This window comes from Strigops habroptila, chromosome 1, assembly GCF_004027225.2.
Source record: "Strigops habroptila isolate Jane chromosome 1, bStrHab1.2.pri, whole genome shotgun sequence".
Classification (NCBI taxonomy): domain Eukaryota; kingdom Metazoa; phylum Chordata; class Aves; order Psittaciformes; family Psittacidae; genus Strigops; species Strigops habroptila.
This window is the reverse complement of record NC_044277.2, coordinates 96232187-96254479: the sequence shown is the minus strand read 5'-3', so window position 1 is coordinate 96254479 and position 22293 is coordinate 96232187. Positions and strand designations below refer to the sequence as shown.

Sequence of the window (22293 nt, the reverse complement as noted above, 5' to 3'; positions counted from 1 at the left end):
AGAAAAAGCTGACACTGAAATTTCATTTCTAATGATGTAAATATTTTATTTTTTTTAATTGCACATTTCAGGAAAAAATAGCCAAAGAAAACATACCTCAACACAAACCGCATTCCAGTTAGGTGGATCATCCAGTCACACGTGGCTGACTTAAAGCCCATTCTTTCACTTGAACCCCCCATGGTTCAAAGTTTGGCAACAATTAATTCACAGACCCTTGTTTTTCTGGCTGAGCTGAAGATCACTCAAGAGTAAAGACAGTCAAGTGTAGACTATGAGAAGGTCCAGTAGCCTCTCTTAAGAAGTACGGCTCAGCTAAGCTGCTGCTTCTTCACAGCTGAAAAGCTGCATGCTCTATGATCTTCTTTTTACTTGCATAGATTTTGAATACCCAAGGCAATATTCATATACATATACATATACATACTGTCCCTGAGCAAACAATGGGAGGCTGTTATGTCTTACATGGCTGGAATATTCAAAAAAGCTTTAAGAACAAAGGTGCTCACCTCCTTTAAATTTCAGAGGAAGCCGAGTACCGAACTCCTGTAAGCTTGTATGGATTGCAGCCTGGTGCTTACACATAAATTTAGCAGCTTCCACATCTTACTTCAGCTTTTTTCCTTGCAGATTCTAGGCATAGGGCTTTAGGCAGGAGAAGTGAATTTCACTTAGACAAAATCTGGTCTTTATTTTGGTGCTATTGTTACCAGGAAACCTGCAGCAATGTTAATAGAAAACATCCTGTTTTACTGGTAGAACTGTGCAAAGTAAATGCAGACAAACCATCTGACCTATATTTATTTCATTGCGTATTAAAGGAAGTAATTTCCTGTTGTGGCAGACTACTGAATGAAAGATGTCTGTCATGGTTTCTTTAAAATAGGTTCTAGACATGTTAAACCACTAAGTTATATAGAAAGTTATTTTACTTTTTGTGAATATACCATTCTGGCATTCACATAATTAAAGAATTGTTAATATAAAATAACAGCAGCAACGATAGGAATGATCAGTAAATGCTAATATTCTTTGCAAACAGTACCACCATAATATCTAAAGTCTTTTGCCTATATATTTTTCTACTGCATACTTTAAACAACGTATTTACTTGTATTTTATCAGGCAGTAACTAAGGAGGTCAAACTCCACATTATCATTTTTTAAGATTTAATCTAGAGTCTGTGTTGGAAGTATATGTTCATAAGCTGACAAATAGATTATTAAATCACTAGATAGCTACCTTCAAAAGACAAAAGCAAACTACACTTACTATACGAAACTGATACAATCATATAACATAATATTGTGACATACAGCTTTGTTTTTCCATTTTACTATAAAAGCTTATTTCCCAGGGTCAGCTGAATCATCTTTTTTTCTTGGAAAAGTCATGACTCCATTGTTACGACACGCTAATGAGGCAAATGCAGTTTATATTACACTTAAAATGTATGCATAACAATACACTGCTCTCATTTATAGTCCATTTCCCTACAATACTGAGCACTCCTGTGAAATACCAAATTCCTTCAGTTTACACAGTTGGAAGAGTTGTATATGTATGTCAGGGTTTCACTCTGAGTCACAGAAGGTTCAAGGAGGAAAATAAAATGCTTTTACATATGTCCAGCAGGAACTATCTACCTTTAATCCTTTGTTGGTAGACTCTCAGCTCAGCCAAGTCATGGCCAGGGGAGTTTGCAGTTGCACCCAGTCATCACCCAGTCATCACTGTCAGTTCTTGCTCTTCCACGCCTGAGTTAGAGCCAGCAGCTGGGAAGCTGGCTATTTCTTTGCCTAGAATTGCAGTGATAAAGAGGTGGGGGTGAGACGGGATCACACAGAAGAGCTGTGTGAAGGGGAAGAGGGAAGACTAAAAAAACATGCAGTTCTTAGGAGACACTGAACTAGCATTTAAGTTGGGCCCAGCAAAAATGCGTCCAGAATTCTGTTTATGCCCCCTCTCTGAATCCTGAATAGCTGCTACAGCTTAGCAGGGAACTAAAATAGTTAAGCACCATCAATGAGATATTAAAGAATCCTCAATGGTTGCTTGCCACTTCTAATGTTAATCTGCAGGCTAGAGGAATTTACTGCACCCTTCAACTTAATATATAGAGCATGAACCATGCATTTTACCGGCTGCTGTGGTGCTAAGTTCACATGCTGTGCCCACACGTCAGCAATGGAGCTAGTTTACCAGAGAATGGCATGAGAGATCTGTTGAAAAGTGAGGTTTCCCTTAGAAAAAAAACCCACTTTTTGTAATTTTTAACCAGAGCCAGTGAGGCTCTTCATACTCCCTAGTATACTGAAGAGAAACGGTAGTATTTATCAGGGATATAATGGAGAAAAAAAATCAGCCCAGTACTTAAAAATAAATTAGCTTTCCCTATGGGAACAGAATATATTTTTCAGCATGATTCCAACACAAAGGTCAGGTGCACTTGAGGAAGAACATTTGCTAATTCAGGTAAGGAATTGTGTATAAAGCGAATTAATCACCACAACGAGCACCAGAGCAAGGCTGAAAAAGTAACTGCACTAGAAACCAATGTAGAAGTCTGAACGAGTGAAATCAGAGTATCAGTCAAATAAGCTTCTTATGTCTTTAAGAGGAAGGCTTTGGTTGAAAACATCCATTTATTTTGAAGCTTTGATGTACTTGAAAAGGATCAAGTGCACTTACAGTATACACTGTAAATACAGAGGAGATGACAACCTTCTAAAACATGAGAACTCCAGGGCTAGTTGATGAAAAAAATATAGCAGAATCATTTCAGCTATTGGAATGAGTATTTCTAGAAATCAAATTGATAGATTTTCCTTTCTATGAATTTTAGGTGCAAGCTATGACAACAGAAGCTTCCTTTAAATCGAAAAGAATCCACAGTGGGGTTTGCACTTCTGCAAAAGAATTGGTGCTCCATTAAAAATAATTAGAATATAATTTTAATTACTCTGGTGCTTAACCGGGGGGGGGGGGGGGAATCAGAAAAAAAAAAAAAGAGGAGGGGAAGAATAAAACAGCCAGAACAAAACAGCAAAGTCTAGGAACAGTAATGACAATTTGAAAAAGGAATATTGAATTGTCACTGGAGAGATTCATTTATTTATCATGGATACTTTCTGGAAAAAAACCAACAACTTTTTTCCATCCTTGCCACTTCATACCCCATAGCTGACTTAGTCTTTAACTGTTTAGCAGCTTATTCGACCTCATGTAAATGCTATATTAGGATGGTGACTTTCTGACAACCAATTTACAAATCTAAGCCCAACAAAAATGTGGCTTCCCCTCAACTCACTTTCTGACAGTTCTATTTTTCATGATAGCAAACACTTCCTCACAGGGCCATATCTGTACTGAATTGTGAATATAAGCAGTGGATTGCAGATACCTCACAGTCCTGTTGTGGCCCTTTAGAAGGTCTTTTGCCCTTAAGCTCAATGATCTTTTCTCTGGGCAGTAGTAAAATGTGACATGTTACCATTGATCAGTATTGTGCTGCTCTGCCTGGATGAATTACAGTGAGATAAGTGGTTTCTCCTCTAATCGCTATTATAATAAGCAAGCCAAACCTATGAGTTTCTGCAGTGCAGCATATACACCTCAAAGGACTGACAATTACGAACACTAGTCTTGGTGGTTTAATCAAAGACTGTCCAGCTTTGCTTCTGAGCTGTAAATTCAGGTGAAAGAAGAAAGAATGAGTTGCAGTATGTACTGCTTTGAAAACTGCACACTCTTTTACGTTAAGGTTTACATGTTTCTTCTGAAGTAACATTTGCAATTCTTGTTTTCACTCCAGTTGTCTCCCTGGAGAAGAAAACCTGCCTTCTAGATTTTAAAGGAATTAGATGCTAGAATTGCAATTTCATTTTGGCGTTCAAGTACTGGAGTTAATGGTATGCATACATCCTCAAAAACATCTGATCAGGGTTTGGCTTTTACCTGTTGGTCTGGTATGTAGCTAGAGCCTACACTCTAACAGTTCATCCCTGCTGTCTCTCCTTAATGCTTCAATAATAACTGGCCAAAGATGGAAATACTTCTAGATGAGCACCTACTTTAACCTGAACCTGGCCTCCCTTTTTTAACCTGTCAGAAGGCTGCTAGTTGTTGCATTTTAAAAGGCCTATTTTTCACCTTGGTCTAACTTCCACTGTTACCAATCGAGCTAACCTTTTTACTTACCAGATTCTCTTCCACTTTATCCATTATAAAAACCAAACCAAACCAAACCAAAACACAAAATAAAACAACAAACAAAACTGTTCTACTCCTAAATAATGGCTATGTATACACAACCTAATCTGGAAGTGCACCCAGAGTGGATGGCTCAGCTCTAGCAGTATTAGATTTTTCCTGGGGGAGAAGAAATGAGAAGTCAGAACACATCTACTTCCTCTATAGACAGAAAAGAGAAATGTAATGGAGCTTTTTTTCATTTGTCCTTTCCTCCACCTCATGGTTGACCTCCTCCTTAACTGTCCTTCCCTAACCATTTGTCTTTTATTTAAAAATTACGTGGCTCCTCCACAGAAAAGCTGGACATCATTTGGAACTACCAGCTGCTCTGGCGCTGCATGCTGCACATAAAAGCTCCAATGTTCACATGCATCTTCTGCACTCTACTTTCCACAGCACCCAGACAAGCAACGAAGGCCAACTTCCATTTGCGTGTGCTTTGCTGAGAGCACTGAATATTGGTGGTAGGATGGTAGGGAGTCCAGAGAGGTCCCTTTGGACCCAACAAGAAACCACAACTCCTGCTTCCCTTACAAAGCAGCTAACCTCCCTGCATGCTCCTGCAAAGTACAACACTGCAGCTCTTTCAAGCTCAGTGCACAGAACTACAGACAGCATAGGCTGTGGGAATTTCTACATGTGAAGTCGATTCAGCATCATACCCTGGTGTTCGTCAGGGGTAACAATATAACCTGCTTTCCTCAGCTGGTCTCACAGGGTACTTGGGATGCTTCAGTGGAAAAGGGCCTGACAGCCCTATCTGACCTTATAAGAAGTACCTAAGATCACCAGAAATTCAAATTCAAGCCAGGATAATGATAACAAGAATGATTCTGCAGGAAAGGTATGAAGGTATGTTTTATATGCTGCACTTGAAGTTTGTTCATACAAACAGGGGACATCCTAATAGCTGTGTTTCTCCACTGGTCAGTACCAATACCTCCTCACAGTAATTTTGTTTGGCTGCCTTTGATTCCAGATACAGCCACCAGATCCACAGCAATGGCTTGCTATTGGAAAAACATTATCTCCCCACTGAGTTAGGGGATGGGTTAGTGTTAACCTCTGAAAAATGGTTCATTGTTGTTTAACTTTGCTATACATTATGTATTCTAACTTTGCAGGCTCCAAGGTCTCAACTGAGGCTAGTTACAGCTCTGAGGCTACATCTATACTAGAAAATTATCAGAGTCAGGGTACAGAAGATAGCACAAATAGCATGACTGACTGCTGAACTATTTATTCCCTGGAACAGGTCTGGTCAGCGCCACCTGCAACCCTTTCAGAGACTGCATCCCTTGATTCTACATCATGTTAGGGTAGGATGAGTGCTGGTTTGAACTCATGAGTTTGCTAAATTCTCATTGTGATGCTGACCAAAACCAAGCCCAAAAGTCATCAGATTTCCCTTTTTTCAGTTGGGAATTGTTCATTAGCTTCATCAAAACTCAGCAATCTCCAACTTGTTGATAAAAGTATTTTCAAGTCTACGTTTCCTTTCAAGGAGGTATACTGCAGTGGGCTCTGAACCTTCACAAGTTCCTGGTGCTTGGAAATTCCCTAGGGTACATCTGTGAAAAGGTTGCTTCAGAAGCATTCACTGCAGCACATTTTCACTAATGTGTCCTTCATTGACATTAGTTCTGCCTACAGAGTAAGAATACGGCTCGTTCTCAGCAGGGTTTTCCCACACCACTACTTTGCAAAGTTTCTCTATCATTATAGTGAAGCCATTCTTAAACCACAAACTTAACTCCGTCATTTTTTATTCTTGATCTTAAACATTCAGGATTCAGAAGTAGCCCATATCAGGAAGACAGGGTGGTCTTGACATCATACACTCACAAGTCCACGTCTTTCAAACATATCCTGAGGCTGTCTGCCTCCACTGTTGGGATATTCAAAGCCAAAACCACTGTACAGAGCTAACTGGCTAACAGGTTGTAAGATTATACTAAAATTTGCTATGGCTGTGCTGATCTAAGTAATTAAAACATACACCACTGACAAAGCTTGAGCACTGGGGGGCTTATTTACAAATGTTTTCATTCTTGAGACTGCAGAATGTCCATCTTGACCCCATTTTCTAAAACCTTACAGAAATTCAAAAAAGCATACGTAAGACTGTTGTTTGTGCAAAGGGTTCAGATCCAGCCAAAGCTGATGCCATGCACATGAATTAGAAATGGACACAGATTGCTACTCAGAAGTAAAAAAATACTTATTAATAGCCACAGTTCATTGAGATTCACGGATTGAATGTGTATTCATTACCTCTCTCCCCGCTTTCCTGTAGTTTGATATGTCTTAGAATGGTAGAACACCAGCTAATGGTAGAAGGTCATCTAATCCAACTCCCTGATCAAAGCCCAGCTAAGCTAACTTGTAAATTAGGTCTTCTCAAATTGCAGTTGGAGGAACTGAAGGTGCACAGTGTGCTCACACATGTGTGCCTCCATTTTAAGGCGGCAAGAAGCTGGTATATACATGTGCCATGATATTTTTCATGACAGGAAAGTATCTAGTTGATGTCACCAAATTGTCAGAACAGATCTACGGCCTGGGCCTCTCAAAATATATCTCCTGAAGAAAGGCCTCTGTTTTCACAAAGAAAAGGCTGGGGGAGAGAAGAAAGACAAGTTAATTGCATCTAACTCAGTTGCCTCCTAATATCCACATTTTTTTTTTTCCTGGAAAAAAGTAGTCAACCCTCCCAGCCTAATTATTGATTACGTATCAGAGGACACTGCACACCTTAGGCACACACTAGCAAAGTCCTGTTCCCAATCAAGTGCCAAAGTCACAGGTTCACAGTACCTTTCTTACAAAAACCCAATGGCTCATCACCAGGAAAAAAGGTCAGGAATACAGATGAATAGCCTAGAGGAGGGACCAAAATAATCACTTACAGCTGTATCCTCTTTTACTGGTACACTCAGTAGGACACAAGGTAGGAGTCAAAAGGAGGAATAATAAAGCACTGGAGTTGTGGTGAACTCCATGAATGAGAAGTTGGAAGAAAATAGCAAATTTTCATCTCTGTGTAGGATTTACAAAAGTGACTGTGAAGGTGATAAACAAGCTAGTCTACAGGTTGGAGCTATAAAAGGGACAGTGAACTCAGAGGAGATGTTTGTGAAGAGCAGCCTAGTAAATCCGACACGTCAAACACCGTGACAAAAAGGATTTATGTAGCCATGTTTAAAATTCATGATCCTCTATCTTCCCCTCAGCCACTGGTAAATACCCATAGGCAACTATATGTCCATTCACACTCTGGGCAGTTAAAGAGCAAGAATATCTTTCCATAGCCCATGAATAAGAATCCACAGACATTGAAACAGCTGCAAGAGGGAGGACTCAGAGTAGGATTCCAAATATCCTTAAGTCTTGCAAGTGAGGTCTGTGAGAACAAATCCCTTGGCAATTAAACCTGTATTTCCCACTAGGATAATGCGTTAAACGGTAACAGATCCCAGGTATACTTTTGCAGGAAAGCTCTGATTCTACATAGAAACTTGACTATCTGGAGAGAGTGAAGACGTTTAGACAATCCTTGGTGCGCTGCCCACAAGACTTTCTGTTAATTTTTACATGAGTATCTCCCTGTACATTGTGCAGAGCGCTTAAGCATCCAGCAGTAAAAAACTACAATGATAAGACTTGAGCTGCCTAAATCTGAAATAGTAAGTTACTTCCAAACTACTGAAAGCTATTTTAATCAAAGGCAGGTCAAGATAAGCAATAAAGCAGCAACTTTTTTGCCACCCAAAATTACAGCCTGCTCAAAAGCTAATGCTAGTTCACATGCAAAAGAAGCCTAAGCTTGTTTTAGGCCAAAGTAAGATACAGAAGATGAATGTAGTAACAAACCACCTATTCCACTTCTGGGAGAACTTGTCTGTGTCTTTCATTATTATAAGTAGTGCCCACTAACAGCTGTGACTCTCCCATCAAAGCCAACTCAGAAGCAAACAGAGAAGTAAGCAGAGGACAAAGTTAGAACAGCATAGAACAGGACACGAACCTGTTGAGACCCAATTATGCCTTTAACGAGTTTTGGTAGCAATGTCCAAATGCACGCTGTGTTTCAGACTCAAGTGGTTTATGGTGGTTTCCTTTCCACAACACTTCTTCCTCATTTTGCTCACAGAAAAGCAGTGTCCAAAGAGCAAACTAGGATTATTCATCATGGTAAGGCTGTCTGGAAAATCCCAGCTTCATGTGTTACAAATGCTGCAATGACTAAGACATTGTGTGGCCAAAAAGAAAGGATGGGAGAAAGGATGATCTCATGTTTACGGCAACAGAACAGCGCCCAAAGGAACTGGATTCTGTCCCTGATTCACTCATGGAAGAAAAGCTCCACAGAAATTAGTCCATTTTAGAACAGGTTACAAACAGTGTGGAGTAGACCAACATGCAATGCCATGAGAGTTAAAATACAAACACATTTGTGCTCCACGTCCTACATTCTCCCTTGTGCACACCCTCCTTATCATGAAGCCCCACAGAGAGCACAGGACATCAAGAAGAAACCCTGCAAAGTAAAAGAAACGTGTTCCTTGCTGATTTAGCTCTTTGATTTGGCTCCTGTGGGATAAGATATGGGCAAGTGTCAGCAGAAGGGAGGGCAAAATCACACAGCCACTGGTGCAGAGAACAATAGTGCTTGCTTACATTGTTAAGGTACTGCACCCTAATGTACAGGCCACCTACTAAGCTGTGACAGTGAAACAAAATCCTGAAGAGCTAATCACTAAGCAGGCTCTGTTCATTTTGTGCACTGAATAAGGTAAGACTATTGTAAATATGATCACAAATTAAAACAAACAAACAAACAAAAAAAAAAACCCAACCAAAAAAACAAAATCCAAAACTGTAACATACTAAAATGTGTAAATCCAAGTGGAAATGGGGCATTGGTAAACTGAGTTCTGGCACTTTTAAGTGCTTTATTTCACAGCATTGAATGTTTTTTCTATCATAGGTTTCTTGTGTATGTGTAATTTACGACATTTTTTTAATGCACCTAAATATAACTCCTTTTATCTCACCTCCTGGATAATCCTACAAATGCTGAGAAGCATTTTTTCTCAGCCAGGCTATGAGAACAAACTAATTCTGTTGTGTTTGTAGGCTAGTCCATTTTTGAGAGTTGATTCAATTAGAAATTAAAACTGTATTAAAAAAGACACCATAGCAAGTCTTCAAAATGTAATACTTACACAGGTCTTTTTGACCTTTAGCAAAGTTCTAAGAAAAACTGGATCCTGGAAATAGATAAAGCATTCGGCTTCTCAAGAAAATCTGTTCTTCTGAAGACTAAGAGCATGACAGACTGGACTTCTAATGACTTCAACTGTAGCTACAAAAGGAGTAACCTTCTCCATAAAACTAAACTGCAACAGAACGATACCCAGAAATACTCTAATATTTTGCCCTAGTGAATATTGAACATTTCTTGAGCTTTTAACTTTCTGTTGTGTAATATATTCCTTAACTTTGACAAAGTTAATCCCATGACTAGTTAGTTAAACTGAAAAGATCTTGCCAGTGAAGTCTTTTCCAACTTTTACTCTTCAGTAGATCAAATATATTCCTACTAACATGATTTCCAGTATTTTTTTAAGAATAATCCAGTGCCATGATGGCCATTTTCCTGACATTCATTCAAAATGCTCATTTTTTCCTTATTTTTTAACCTGTCTTTAAGTTAGGAAGTGACACATTTATCTTGATTTCTTAGCAATGGTCATTTTTAAACACCACTGACAATACACAGTTTGTTTGGGCAGGTGTGATGAAAGCATTTTCAGCACTACTATTGTAGACGTTCTGGGATATGTAGCTTATCTAGAACCTTAATTTCACCAGATGCAAGGCAGAGGTCAAGTTCGGCTGAATAGTATCTCTTTAATTTCAGTTTTGACTAGTCTTGATTTTGGGAATAGGAAATACTTGGATGACATCAGTGGCAAGAAATTTAAACATCCTCTCAGACTTTAACAGAAGTATTTACTTCTTAGTGTCAACTTCCTCTTGCATTTCCTGTTCAGTGGCTTGTGATGGTCTCCACACAGTTTAGCAGCAGTTAACATTCACTATCAGAAGTGTAAAAATAAGTTAATAGATCTAATACACCCCATCTTTTAGGTGCATTTCTTTATGAATCATCATAGGAAAGAATGACTACACCAGAGCAGGATTCATTGTTTCATAATCTGTAAAAACAAGTCCTGTTTCAGAGACCAGAAATGAATTCTCAGCTTTCAAAGTCCAATATGATTATCTGTTCTTGCCGGTGGGTTTTAAAGCGCCACAGAAGCAAGACGGTCCCCAGAAAGGACAGTTACTTTTTTCTAAGTACAAAAAAGGGATGGGTTCCTCTCAAGTATGCAGAGAAACTGTATGATGGGTATTTTTTTATTATTTTGTTTTTACATTTTCCTTCTTGTACAATCACTTAAATTTGAACCTAACCTATTCAGAAATGAATGGAGGTAATTTGGCTCAAAGAGGCTGGTGATTTGTATGCTGCCTCCCAGAAAGTAGCATACAGTTAATTTTGCTGGAGGAATGCAGAGCTATTTGTGAAGCTGGAGAACACTTGGTGTCCAGATTCTGGCATCTATTCTAGCAGCAAAAAGACGTGATTACAGCAAGGACTGCTGAGTATATCGATTTGGTTTTCCTAGTTGGATAGCCAGCACCCAGATGTCAGTGCTAAGGGTTCTGCTCACAGCCCAGCTTCATGTGGCACAACGCAACTTCACTGTTCTGTCCATCACCAAAGGGGATCTGCAAATTGCTCACAAATATTGGCAGAAACAAGCAAAGGAGGGTAAGACTAGAAGCCCACATCTCTTGGCTTGTTATTTAAAAGATACATGAAAAAGCCTTTTCCCTGTCAAATATATTAGAAATATTTTACTGATGCAGGCAAGCAAACAACTGAGTGCCAGGAAACCTGTATGATGTTTGCTAGGTCTGTGACTGTGCTGTGCTGTTGCAGTGCTCAATTTTTAAAATGAAACCAAAAATTACTCATGACTTCAGGAGCAATTTGAAGCTTTATTAGTAGACAAAATTAGAGGTGTGAGTCAACTACTATCTTTATGTACTAGGACATTTTGAAAAGTTTTTAAATGTGATTAAATACTAGCAAAAGAAAAAATCATTAATTGACAGGAAATTGATACCAGCAGTCATCTATGAGGACCTCTCATCAAAAAGGCTTTTTGTCCTTGACTTGAGCTTATTTATTTAATTATGTGCTGTAGGATCCACCTACTTTCACGGACACTTGGGGAGAGCATTACCTGAGGAATTGCAAATAGAGGTTGTCACTGGCTTGGAAAATCGATATGAAGAACATGATAGGAATGGTTTATTTATTTAGATTTTGAAAGTCAGGTTCTTAAGCCTGGTTTAATAAAAAAAAAAAAAAAACCCAAAATAAAAACTTAAGAAAAAAACTTAAACTGTGTATCAATAGAAGGGCATTCCTGATTGGAGCTTCTCAGTTTTTCTCACTTTATCTTAGCAACTGACACTGTTCCAAACCATCAGAGTTAATATTGCATTCTGTTTGGAAGCAGGCTAGTTAAGCTCTTGAAAGCAGTACTGTTGTAAATGTAGTAATATTTGAGACAATGTTCCAGGCAGTAAAGTTACATCAAGAGGAAAGACAAAATAATTCAATAATTTGTTAATCATCAAAGGTAAAAAAAAAATTCACACATCTTTTAGAAAGATAGCGCTCACATCAGGTAATAATGATGTATCACCAGACATTCACAAGAATGCACATTATAATGTAATCATTAGGCTTTTGCACCAGATGCATACATAGACAGGAGTATTTCCACATCCAAAGACACAGGAACCAAGTATTTGCTTAGTCTGCCTTTGTATACAGTTATTAGGACCTCAATAACTGGTGATAAGCAACCCTGCTTAGAAAATGAAGACCCAATGTGAAAAAATGACTAAAGATAGAACAGAAAGCAAGAAAAGGAACAGTTACTCTCTACCAACAAAACACTCCAGACTCAGTAATAAGAACATTCAGTTTCTTGTGTAAGGATATTGCAGTTGTTACTGTCTTTGAAACAGTAAAAAAAAACCAAAAACCAAAACCCATCCTGCTTCAAAAGTTTGTTTACTAAGGCCAGGATTTAAATACTCATCCTTCCAAGTGGTTTAAGGTGCACATGAAATAATTTTTCAATGTATGAAAAGTTTCGTACATCCCTAGCCTTTCCTAAACAAATTTGAGATTTGACAGCCTCCACCATCTCCATAGTTTCTCACTACTTTTTCATCCTTACTGTGTTCTTCAAGCTGTATGTTAGTACCAGCATTCTCATTGCCTTCCTTAATTCTCAAGAGAGACAGTTTCTTCAGCAATCTTGTATCCAGCCTAATATTCTTCTTGGATAAAAGTCAACCTTTGGCATCACACTTAAGGAATATGGAAAATTATCTTTGTAGAGAAACAGAATGAAGTACATTCTTATTATCTGCAACCAGAAAATGTTGTTCAGAATTCGCATACTAATTCAGAAATGAAAACAGCAAAAATTAGTATTTTTTTTATAGGTCCAATGGCAAAAGTCTTCCCTGTTAATAATGTCATTTGAAACTGAAGAAATAACCAAGGACTTCAACCATCTCAAAATTATATATTCTCAGAGAAAAGTTAGAAACTTAACTGCTCAAGAACTGGTAAAGAACAAAGTTCTACAACTGATTTCCACCATCTCTCTTTGCTGAACAGTTTGTCATCTTATTCAAATAGATCTTTGGTCCATTTTTCTCTTTTTAAATTTTTATTCCTGAGTAGGTACAAACTCCATTACCTGATTTAAAGGAAAAAACACCTTTTTATAATGCACTACAGAAAATCTGCATATAATTTTCTTGGAGTGCACCTTTGGAGTGAACTCCAGGTACTGTTTTGCAAATGAACAAGTGAAAACATACAGAAAACACTGCTAGGAGAGACTACAGAAACAGGATTTTGAAACAACCAGGCAGAACCTAACTGCGATAGAAAGTCTGACATTACCACTTCAGGTAACATACAGTCACAAGCTCCGAAGAATGGGAGTGAAAGGGGTATATATAGCAAGTCTAGAAAAACTGCAGCGAAACAGTTAGTTCTACAATGCGCTCTAGAATAAATCTCTTCTCTCATTACCAATTTGTAGGGCTAATAAATCTGTGTCAGGAGTTAATAATTACCGAAGGTGCGTTATTTTCTTCTTTTTTTTTTTCTTTTTTAATTTATTGTGGGTTTACACTTAACAAAATATTTTAACAACAGTGGAAGTTTTACGGGAAAAAAGTTTAGTTTTTAAGGAGGAGTGATATTTAAACCAAGCTGGAATCTAGATGCCCCATCTAATGCTTTGGGATCTTAGCAACTTACCACAATACCCACTTCCTGCTCTAAGAAATTTCTTGTGTGTAATGAGCTTTAATTCCATGGAATAAGCAGTCAAGTTCGTCAAACCCATACGATGCCTACCTGCTAATGGGTACACAGAGGTCTACAAAAGGAAAACCTCATGATCTGTGTGTTGCTAGAGACGCTTTTGGTGCTTTACACACGCTGCTTCTTCCCTACTCAAGTCTAAACTGAGCCCAGTCTGAAATCTGGTGTCAGTGTAGGAGGAAACCGACCTTTCTGGAAAAGCAGAATAATATAAATTATTACTTGCACCATACCATATTACTTGGTATGAGTAGTGTTCAGGCAGGAAAAAGCTGTACTTTCATAGAAAAAAACAACATATCCTAATTAGAGGCAAGCTACATTAATGCATCTATCCTTCACTATAGTCACAGGTGAGATACTCGGGCAATTTCTGGGTTGCTATAGCAATATAAGGCCTTCAAACAGATAATGACATACAGTCTAAAGTCATTTCAAGACCTTGTTGATGTCAGCCTGTTTGCTTCTGGCAACCCCTCCCTAAGCTAACTGGTCTTAGTCACTTCTGTGTTTAGCAACGTCTTGCACTATGTACTTCTTCCCTACTTTCAGCATAAATTGAACCTCTCTTTAATCAACACTGCTCTCTTTGAACACATTTAAACCTGATTTCAGATGAAGTAGGATATCATATGTGTAGGAAACAAGCTCGGCAGCTGATGGACTCTACAAGCCGGAATGAAACACTAAATTCAAGGGGTTTAACATCAGCAGCACAAAACTGTCATCACTGAGATCTGCTTAACTGCAGAGTAAGAACTTGCAACACTATAATGTTTCCACAAACCTATTAGCTGTATAATAAGGAAAGCGTTAGCTGGAGGGATCAAGCATACTGCATAGTGATGCTGTGTATTATTAGGCTGCTCAGTTCGTGACTCTGAGATATGGATCTGGTATGTTTCACAGCGAACTAAAAGCAAAAAGGGTTTCATACATCTTACGCTTTGACTTTTATTAATATGGTTGATTACTGGGTTTAAATAACTAAAATCCCACTGTATTTAGTTTTGGAAGCACTGATGAGGCAAATTAGGCAATGTTTATTAAGATTATAAAGTGAGTAATTCTGAGTATTTTATAAAGCAATGACTTTAAAAAAGTGCTTTCTTTTGCTTGACTGATTTAGCAAGATCACAAATCTTTGCTAAACTTTCTGATTTGTAGGCTTATAGAAACTGTGCACTAATAAGCACTTTGATGCTTTCTGTCCTAGTTTTGAGTACGAAAATTGCTTGGGAAAATCAAGGACTGAGGGGGGGCTGGGGTGGTGGTGGTGTTTTGGGTGGAGGTTTTTTGAATATCACTTACTTTGTTGTTTTGGTAAACTTCACACATTCAGTATTTTTCCTCTTGCTGAGTTCCTTGGTGAACATAATTTGTAAATATCATGACGCACTGAATAGTTCTTAAAAAAGCATATAAAATTTAGCTAATTACCATGGAGAGAAAACTGTAAAAACTGCAAATGAAGTTTTGCAACACCTTTATTTTTTCTTGCTCTAGCACTAACTGTGCATATTTTCTTACTGGAAGATTCATTAAAATTCCTTATTACCCTGATACAATATCTGTTACACTGGAAGACTAATAAACCTTTTAGTGGTAGCCATTAATATTTCCTACCACACTTCTACACATTTTTATTTTAAAAACTAAAAAAAAAAAAAGTATTCATTATTGCCCGTTTTCTTAAGCAAATCATCTTATAGTGCAAGATCATTCATATCCTTAATCTTAGTCTAAGACTGATGTATAGAACAATTAATTTTGTGTAATATTCTCTCTCACCACTCGTCCCGTTTCAAAACTCCTTATATTTTAATGGTCTCTGTAGTATGTGGGGGTTTTGCATTACAGAGTTCTCTCTGAACCTTTCATGCAGTCGTGAATATTTTGGTTTCCATCTTCCAGAGGGAAAGTGCAAGAAACATTCAAAACCTGACAATAATTCCTGCGCTAGCACTAAGATTATTTCATCCTCTCTCCCTGTGGGTGCTGCATATGTGTATAAATGTCAAATTGTAGTACAGAAACAAGAAATTAACCTGTGTTTAAATTGCAGATATTCCCTGTATAATAACCTGCTTTACTCAATCTAAAAAGCAAGGATTTATAAAACCAGTTCAACCATTTTGATGATCTAAACAGCTCTCATAAAGCCAGATAATTTGTATTTTCTATGTTGCCTTGTTTTGTGTTCTATCTTATGTTGCATTAAAAAAAAAATTAAAAAAAATTGTTGCATCTTTCTATAATTGAAATGGTGGAAACTCATTAATTTATTACATAAATGAGTCTAGGCAAAATGTTGTTTTTCTTGCCTATTCTTCTAAATGTATTTCCACTGACTACATTATTTCCATTCTCAGTAAGCGCTGTGAAAACAAAGATGGATTAAAGTAGGTAAGAAGTGGTTTGAAGGACTCTCTCACATGAAATGCTGAAGAACAATGTTTAACGCATCCAGTTAGAATGTTATAAACATACAATGGTGAGGAGTTTCTTTCTATTGAACTTGGCAAATTTGGACAGTGAAATTGTTTTTTCATGTTATTTTGGCAGAAAAAAGGCCAAGTAATTACTGTAATTTTGAAAAATCTGAAATCATAGGCAAGTTATTTTCTTCCTAAATAAAACGTCACTTTACAGAAAGGTGTATATCAGAAACTGCTTATTGACTGTGTCATGGTCTAACTTAGCCTTATTGGTGCAGTCATAAGTAAGATCTCATTTTCTTTGGATTGGCATTCAACTGTTTGCAGACAGAGGGAGATGCCAATTATTAAATTATTCTTAGGCTATCATTTTTATTTTGTACTTTTTATGTAACTGTACCATCTTATATAGCAAAAAATACAGATTTGATTAATTATCAAAAAGAATACATAAATTGAACTACCATGCAGCTCAACCAATAAATCTAAGTACCTCCCACATAACCCTCCCAAAGATACAGTCCTACCCAGACCAACTAAAAACAATTATGAAGTTCATATGAAGAAACAGGAACACCAAAATATTAGAAGAACTGACTACAGAAGTAATAGCGGAAAAAAGATGATGGAAAAACACAGGGATGAATCTTACAGTAACAAGGGGCAGCCAATGGGGAAAGGTGCAGGCACTGACTTTCACAGTCACTGAGCTTCCAACGAGATCAAGATCCAATTGTCTACCAGAGCCCTTTTAGCATCAAGAATCTGTATCGTAATCTTACATGTTTCTAGACACCACCTTAATCAAGATTAGAAGGTGCAGCCCTAAGAATCTGGCAACATGGAATAGAAGCATGGCAAGAAAAGAGGAATTCTTGACATACAGAATCCATTTCAGTAGCTTTGCAGTTGCAATCACTAAAATACGATTTTGCAAGAGAAAATATAACTAGGGTCTATTTATATATGATGCTGGTTGTTGCTCAGAGAGAAATGGAAAGAGAATGAATTAATAAAAATTTACCTCTTTGAACTATTATCAAGATTCCTATCCAGGTGAACTGTACTACAGGAGAAACAAGATTTTTTATAAAGGCTGTGTTAGCTGAACAACAGCAAGAAAAAATGAGATGGGAGATCAGTGTGACATGGAAATGAATGTGGCACTGAAGAGTGTAGAGGTTGCTGCCCTGAATGCTGAACTGAGAAGTCACCATCTGGCAGAGACAGTACATGAAGCTTGCAAGACTGACTGCAGGTAACAAAGTGGAAAAGCTCCTGTGACCTTTATCTCTTGTCCTATGAATGGAGGGTCACACAGCAAGTAAAATGAAAAGTAATATAAAAGCATATGCTGAACTTGATGGACTCTGAACTGATTCAGGATCTGGACACAACAGCCACGTAAGAGAGCCAGGATGTTGGGGGAAAGGGGGCAGATTCCTAGAGCAAGCAAGTAACTGCTGGGACAGTGGTTACCTGATCCCAAGAGGGAAGAAGAGACCCTTTCCTCCTTCCCTGCTACCCATGCAAAAGCAAATAAAGCTGTGAACAGAAGTAACAATCTCAGTCATGGTAACTTTCTTCACAGGGTGGATTCTAGTTGCCACAGGTTGTAAGATTAATTAGAACCTCAGACACGTATTTGGACTGTGCAAGTTTGCTTCTGATTCCCAGCACTGTTCTTTCCTCGCACAGTACTAAAACTTGTAGGCTCTGCACCCTATAGCTCTTCGTTCTGCGGGAAGGCGCATCCTTTGCTCCCGAATCGCGAAGCAAGCTGTAGGACTAGCAGCACGAACGCTGAGCCGTCTCATACGTACACCAGCTGGTACGTTAGCAGGCAGTAAGCTGTCAGAATGTTTGAGTGTTACATGTACAACCCATCCGACAACTCACGTGCGAGAGAAGCATCGCAGTGAGCAACGAAAGGTCTCTGCACGCTTCTCTTAGTCCGTGTCCCACCTGCAGTCTCCAGAGGAGCAATTCCTCGGGTAACTGCGGCTTTCCCTCCTCTTCCGAGGCAATCTGAGGGCTGTCTAACTCCTCCCGCTTGATTAACCGCTCTTCCCCGCTTTTCCCCAACCCCGGGACCTGACCATGGCGATAGCGGCCACTCGGCAGCCCTGGGCCCTGCTGTGTCTGGTGGTGACCGGTAAGAGCCGCCGCAGCGCCTCAGCCACACGCCCGGGTGCTCCCGCACCGCTCGGACGCGCGGCTCCCCCCTGTTTCGGAGAGCAGCCACAGCTTCTACCGTAAACTACATCCCCTGCGGCTGCATGCGCAGGCACAGCACCTCCCGCCGCCCAAGTACCTCGCGGGGCCGGCTGCGTTCCCGCCGCCGCCGGTCCTCGCCAGCACCGCGACGAGGCGCCGACAGCCGACAGCCAACCGCCAACCGCCAATCACCGCCCGGCCCGGCCCGGCCCGGCCCCGCCGCGCCCCGCCCCTCGGACGCGCCGGTTGCGCCCTCGAGCCGCCTGTTGTTGTTGGGGCTTTCCGCAGCTGCCGGGGGGCGGCGCCGGGGCTGGAGAGGAGCGGGGGAGAGCGGCCAATCAGGCGGCGCCGCCGCGTCAGTTACTTTAGCGGTAGGAGCGAGCTGGGGAGGTGCAGGGGCAGCGTGAGCGTTTGTCTGTTTTTCTCTCGGGGGCGGGAGGAGGAGGAGGGCGAGGGCGGGGCCGCGATAGGCGGAATCCTGGCGCGCGGGTGCGCGCGCGCGCCCTGGCTCTACGGTTTCGGGACCGGACCATGGCGGTAGCGGCCACTCGGCGGCTCTGGGCCCTGCTGTGCCTGGTGGTGTCCGCGCCGCTCTTCCCCGGAGCGGCCGGTGAGTGCACGCGTGTCTGAGGGAAGGAAGGAAGGGAGAGAGAAGATGGGAGGGAGCGGGTAAGGTGGTGCTTGGAGCGGGGGGGAGTGGGGAGGGGGAAGGAGAGCGGTGGGGAGCTGCGGGTCCCCGTCGGTTCCTTTCAACAACATGGCGGAGGGGCCGGCTGGGGCGGAGTCGCCTTCCTCCCCTCTACCCCTCCCACCCCTCCCACCCGCCCGGTGTCCGAGGCCAGCGGAGCCCGGGGAGTGCTCGTCCCTTTGTTGGCCGAGTACAGTGGCGGCTCCGCGGGAGGGGCCGAGGCGCGGGGCAGACGTGGTGCGGCCGGGTGAGGAGGGGCAGTGGTGAGGGGTTGACGCGGTACCGTGGCGGCTCCCCTTGACACCCGCGCCCTGCCAGTGCCTGCTTTGCCGCCTCGGGTGGCTCTGCCTGGGGTAACTTTCCCGCGCCCCCAGCCCCGTGAGCCCGTCGGCCCCTGTGGACTGTGGCCGGCTCCAGCCCTTCCTTTCCCATGCGGGTTCGGGTGGCCGTGCCTCGTGAAGGTAATTTGGTTATCGATGGCGGAGCACCCTCCTCTGTATCTCCGTCCCTGAGAGCTACCCTCCCTGTGCCCGGGGTGCGCTAGCTTAGGCACCAGACTGGGGAAAAGAGCTCCTGAGGAGCGCTTACAAACAGTGTCACGGGGGAGGAGAGACAAGCGGCGTCTGCTCGTGTAGATACGTGTTGAATGTTCCACGTAGTGAAGGTAAAAGACTCCCTTAACTCCCACGTCAGATGCTTTAGCTCCGTTACACGCCACATTGTGGTGTGCTGGCAGCGTCTGCTCTGAAAGCTAGTAGCGTGGATATAGAGGTGATCTCTCAGTTACGGTCAGACAGCTAACCTGAATGGTCTGTAAGGTCCAAGCCATGCAGAAATAAAGTCTTTGGTGAACCTTGTACAGTGAAACGGTTTTGTACCTCCAGCATTCTGTACCTATGTTCTCTTGTAAGAGAGATAAGCTTTCAGAGCTGTGCTGTTGCAGAGCTAATGCATGAAACAGGAGTTCTTAGTAGCATTCAGAAATACAAGAAATAGATAATTTTCCATTAAAAAAACCAAACAGTTTTGTTCTTCAGTTAGCAGTTTGGGCTGTATGCCCTGATAGGATATACAAATGTTATAGACACCCTAAGCTAATTGGTTTAGGTTTCATTTTTATCTGCGGTAAGTTAGATGATGGTGATGACAGACACACAAAATCTGCATTTTATAATTGGTCCACTTCCTGAATTCCTCTGTAGGTGAATTGCATATTGCTTTGGGTTCTAAAGAGGAAGTGGAGAAGCACTCAGTTGTAGCTTTAAGACATCCCTTCATCTGTATTTTTACCATGCTGTTTATAATTCAATTTAAGATGGTACTTGTGCATTAAAGAAAGTATTACTTAAAGAATGCGTAAGTTGCTACACTAAAATGCTGTGTTAATTGCCCATATTCTTATTGAAGAAGATGGAGAATCCTTTATGGGGAAACAGTGAATTAAACTTCAGTTACCCATGGTTCTTGTGTTCTTGAAAAGCTGTAACAGGCTTCAATAATTTAAAGCTTTCTTATGTAACACATCCAATTTAGATGTTGAAGGAAATTTATCTTGATTCGAGCTTTGAACTTTTCCCTCTTAATGCCTCTGATCAGTCAACAGTTTTCACTTAATATCAGTCATGAAATTAATGTCTAAAAACTTTATATGAAAACAAGGCAATAGACTTCCTTACAAAAACTTAAGGATGGAACTAGTGGTGTGCTACCTTTGTTTTGGTGGTGCTGGTGGTTGTTGGTTTGCATATGGCTTTTTTCTTTCTTTTTTTAAAGAGAGAGAAATCCTCTTTATCCAAGAGAATATGGGGGATCCAGCGTTCTTGATCCATAACTCACATACCAGTCCTGGTACTGGTAAGGGGTTAATTAGAACATTGTGGTCTGAGTTGACAAGGAAGTGCAAGGTATGATTTGGCTACTGTTACTTAGCATTATCATGGGTTGACAGAAGTTAGACATTTTCTGACTTCTGATGCTGTTGTTCTGCAGTGTACCAGTGGTATTGGGTGAATGAATTGTCTTGTGATATGGTTTATATCACCATGTGGAGATCAGGCCTGTAATGAGTCACAGCAGCTAGCTGAACAGTAGAACACCCCACATTTTTAAGACAGTCTAAAATTTAGCTTGCTTTATTTATTTATTGAACTGTGTGAGCAGTAGATTTTGGTCTCCCCAAAATTGTGAGGAGTCATCTCTTGGAAATTCTTGCATTCACACAATTGCTCCTAATCACATATAATGATGGAGCTGTGATTTGTATGCTGAAATGAATTTAAAAGCACAAATGACTATTCTTTCAGTTTTCATAATGTTAGTAAAATTATAATCTAGGCTTATAACTTTCTTTTGTTTTTTCTAAAGCATACTCTTCTGTGAAAGATACCAGAAGTAGATTTTTAATACATCTTGCTGCAGGAGGCATGAACATACCTGTGAGTAGGTTTATGGATGAGCTGCGAAAAAAAAATGGTAGTACAACTTGGCACCTGCACTACGGAGAAGATAATATTGCTTTTTTTGAAGCTGGGATTTTTCACAAGGTTTTATCAGTACTTGCAAGTTGAGAATATTGCCTTAATAAAGTAGTTTGTCTGTTTTCTTGAGTGCATCACTTTGTTTACCAAAACTACTGTTTTCAGTGGAAGTTTTGCTTGACAAAGATAGATGAAATCTATGCGAAAGTTGTCATGAAAACTTGACATCCAGTGCTGTTTCTTTACAAAAGTTAAACTTACTTTGTGCCTTTGTGAGAAGAATTAGTCAGTGCAGCTCTTGAAATATCATGGCTTGAAAAAATGTACGCATGTTCCAGAAATTTTAAGACCTAAGATGTCATTTTTATATCTTGAGCTAGAAGAGTTCAGAGATGAGTCAGGTGTATTGTTTGAGGGAATTGTCTGAATAAGAGAATGACAACACTGTTCTGTATTATGCTTTTTTGCTTCTGGCAAATTTTGTAGGAGAGGGGAAAAACTACAAGTAAACAATACAGTCCTCCTACTCATCTCCCCCAAAATCTATTACTGTCTCTTGCATATCATACAGCCTTGTCCCTTTATCCCTTGAAACTACCTCTTGTGGAACCGAGAGTCCTGATGGTTCTTCTGGTGAACTTTCACTTTCCAGTGAAACTTTTGTTTCAAAAATTGTATTTTCATGGAATCATAGAATGTTTTGGTTTGGAAGGTAC

At 40.3% G+C, this 22293-nt stretch overlaps 1 protein-coding gene and 1 long non-coding RNA gene across 3 annotated transcripts in view; one reads left to right on the top strand and one right to left on the bottom strand.

Annotated features, from left to right (window-relative positions):
• Positions 1-20: 20 nt before the first annotated feature.
• On the bottom strand, positions 21-18623 carry LOC115608125. Its single transcript, XR_003991445.1, has 3 exons — positions 18510-18623; positions 1648-1800; positions 21-718 (listed from the first exon to the last, which is right to left on the bottom strand). It is a non-coding gene; the product is annotated as an uncharacterized LOC115608125 (long non-coding RNA).
• Positions 18624-18875: 252 nt separating this feature from the next.
• The window catches only part of TGFBR1 (transforming growth factor beta receptor 1), a 37711-nt gene continuing 34293 nt past the window's right edge, over positions 18876-22293 (top strand). For both annotated transcript variants that reach the window (XR_003991426.1, XM_030486012.1), the window contains exon 1: positions 18876-19022. Coding sequence is in view for 1 of the 2 variants with exons in the window: in XM_030486012.1 (XP_030341872.1) it covers positions 18944-19022 (79 nt within the window). In the remaining variant the exon portion in view is untranslated. The remainder of the gene's footprint in view (positions 19023-22293) is intronic.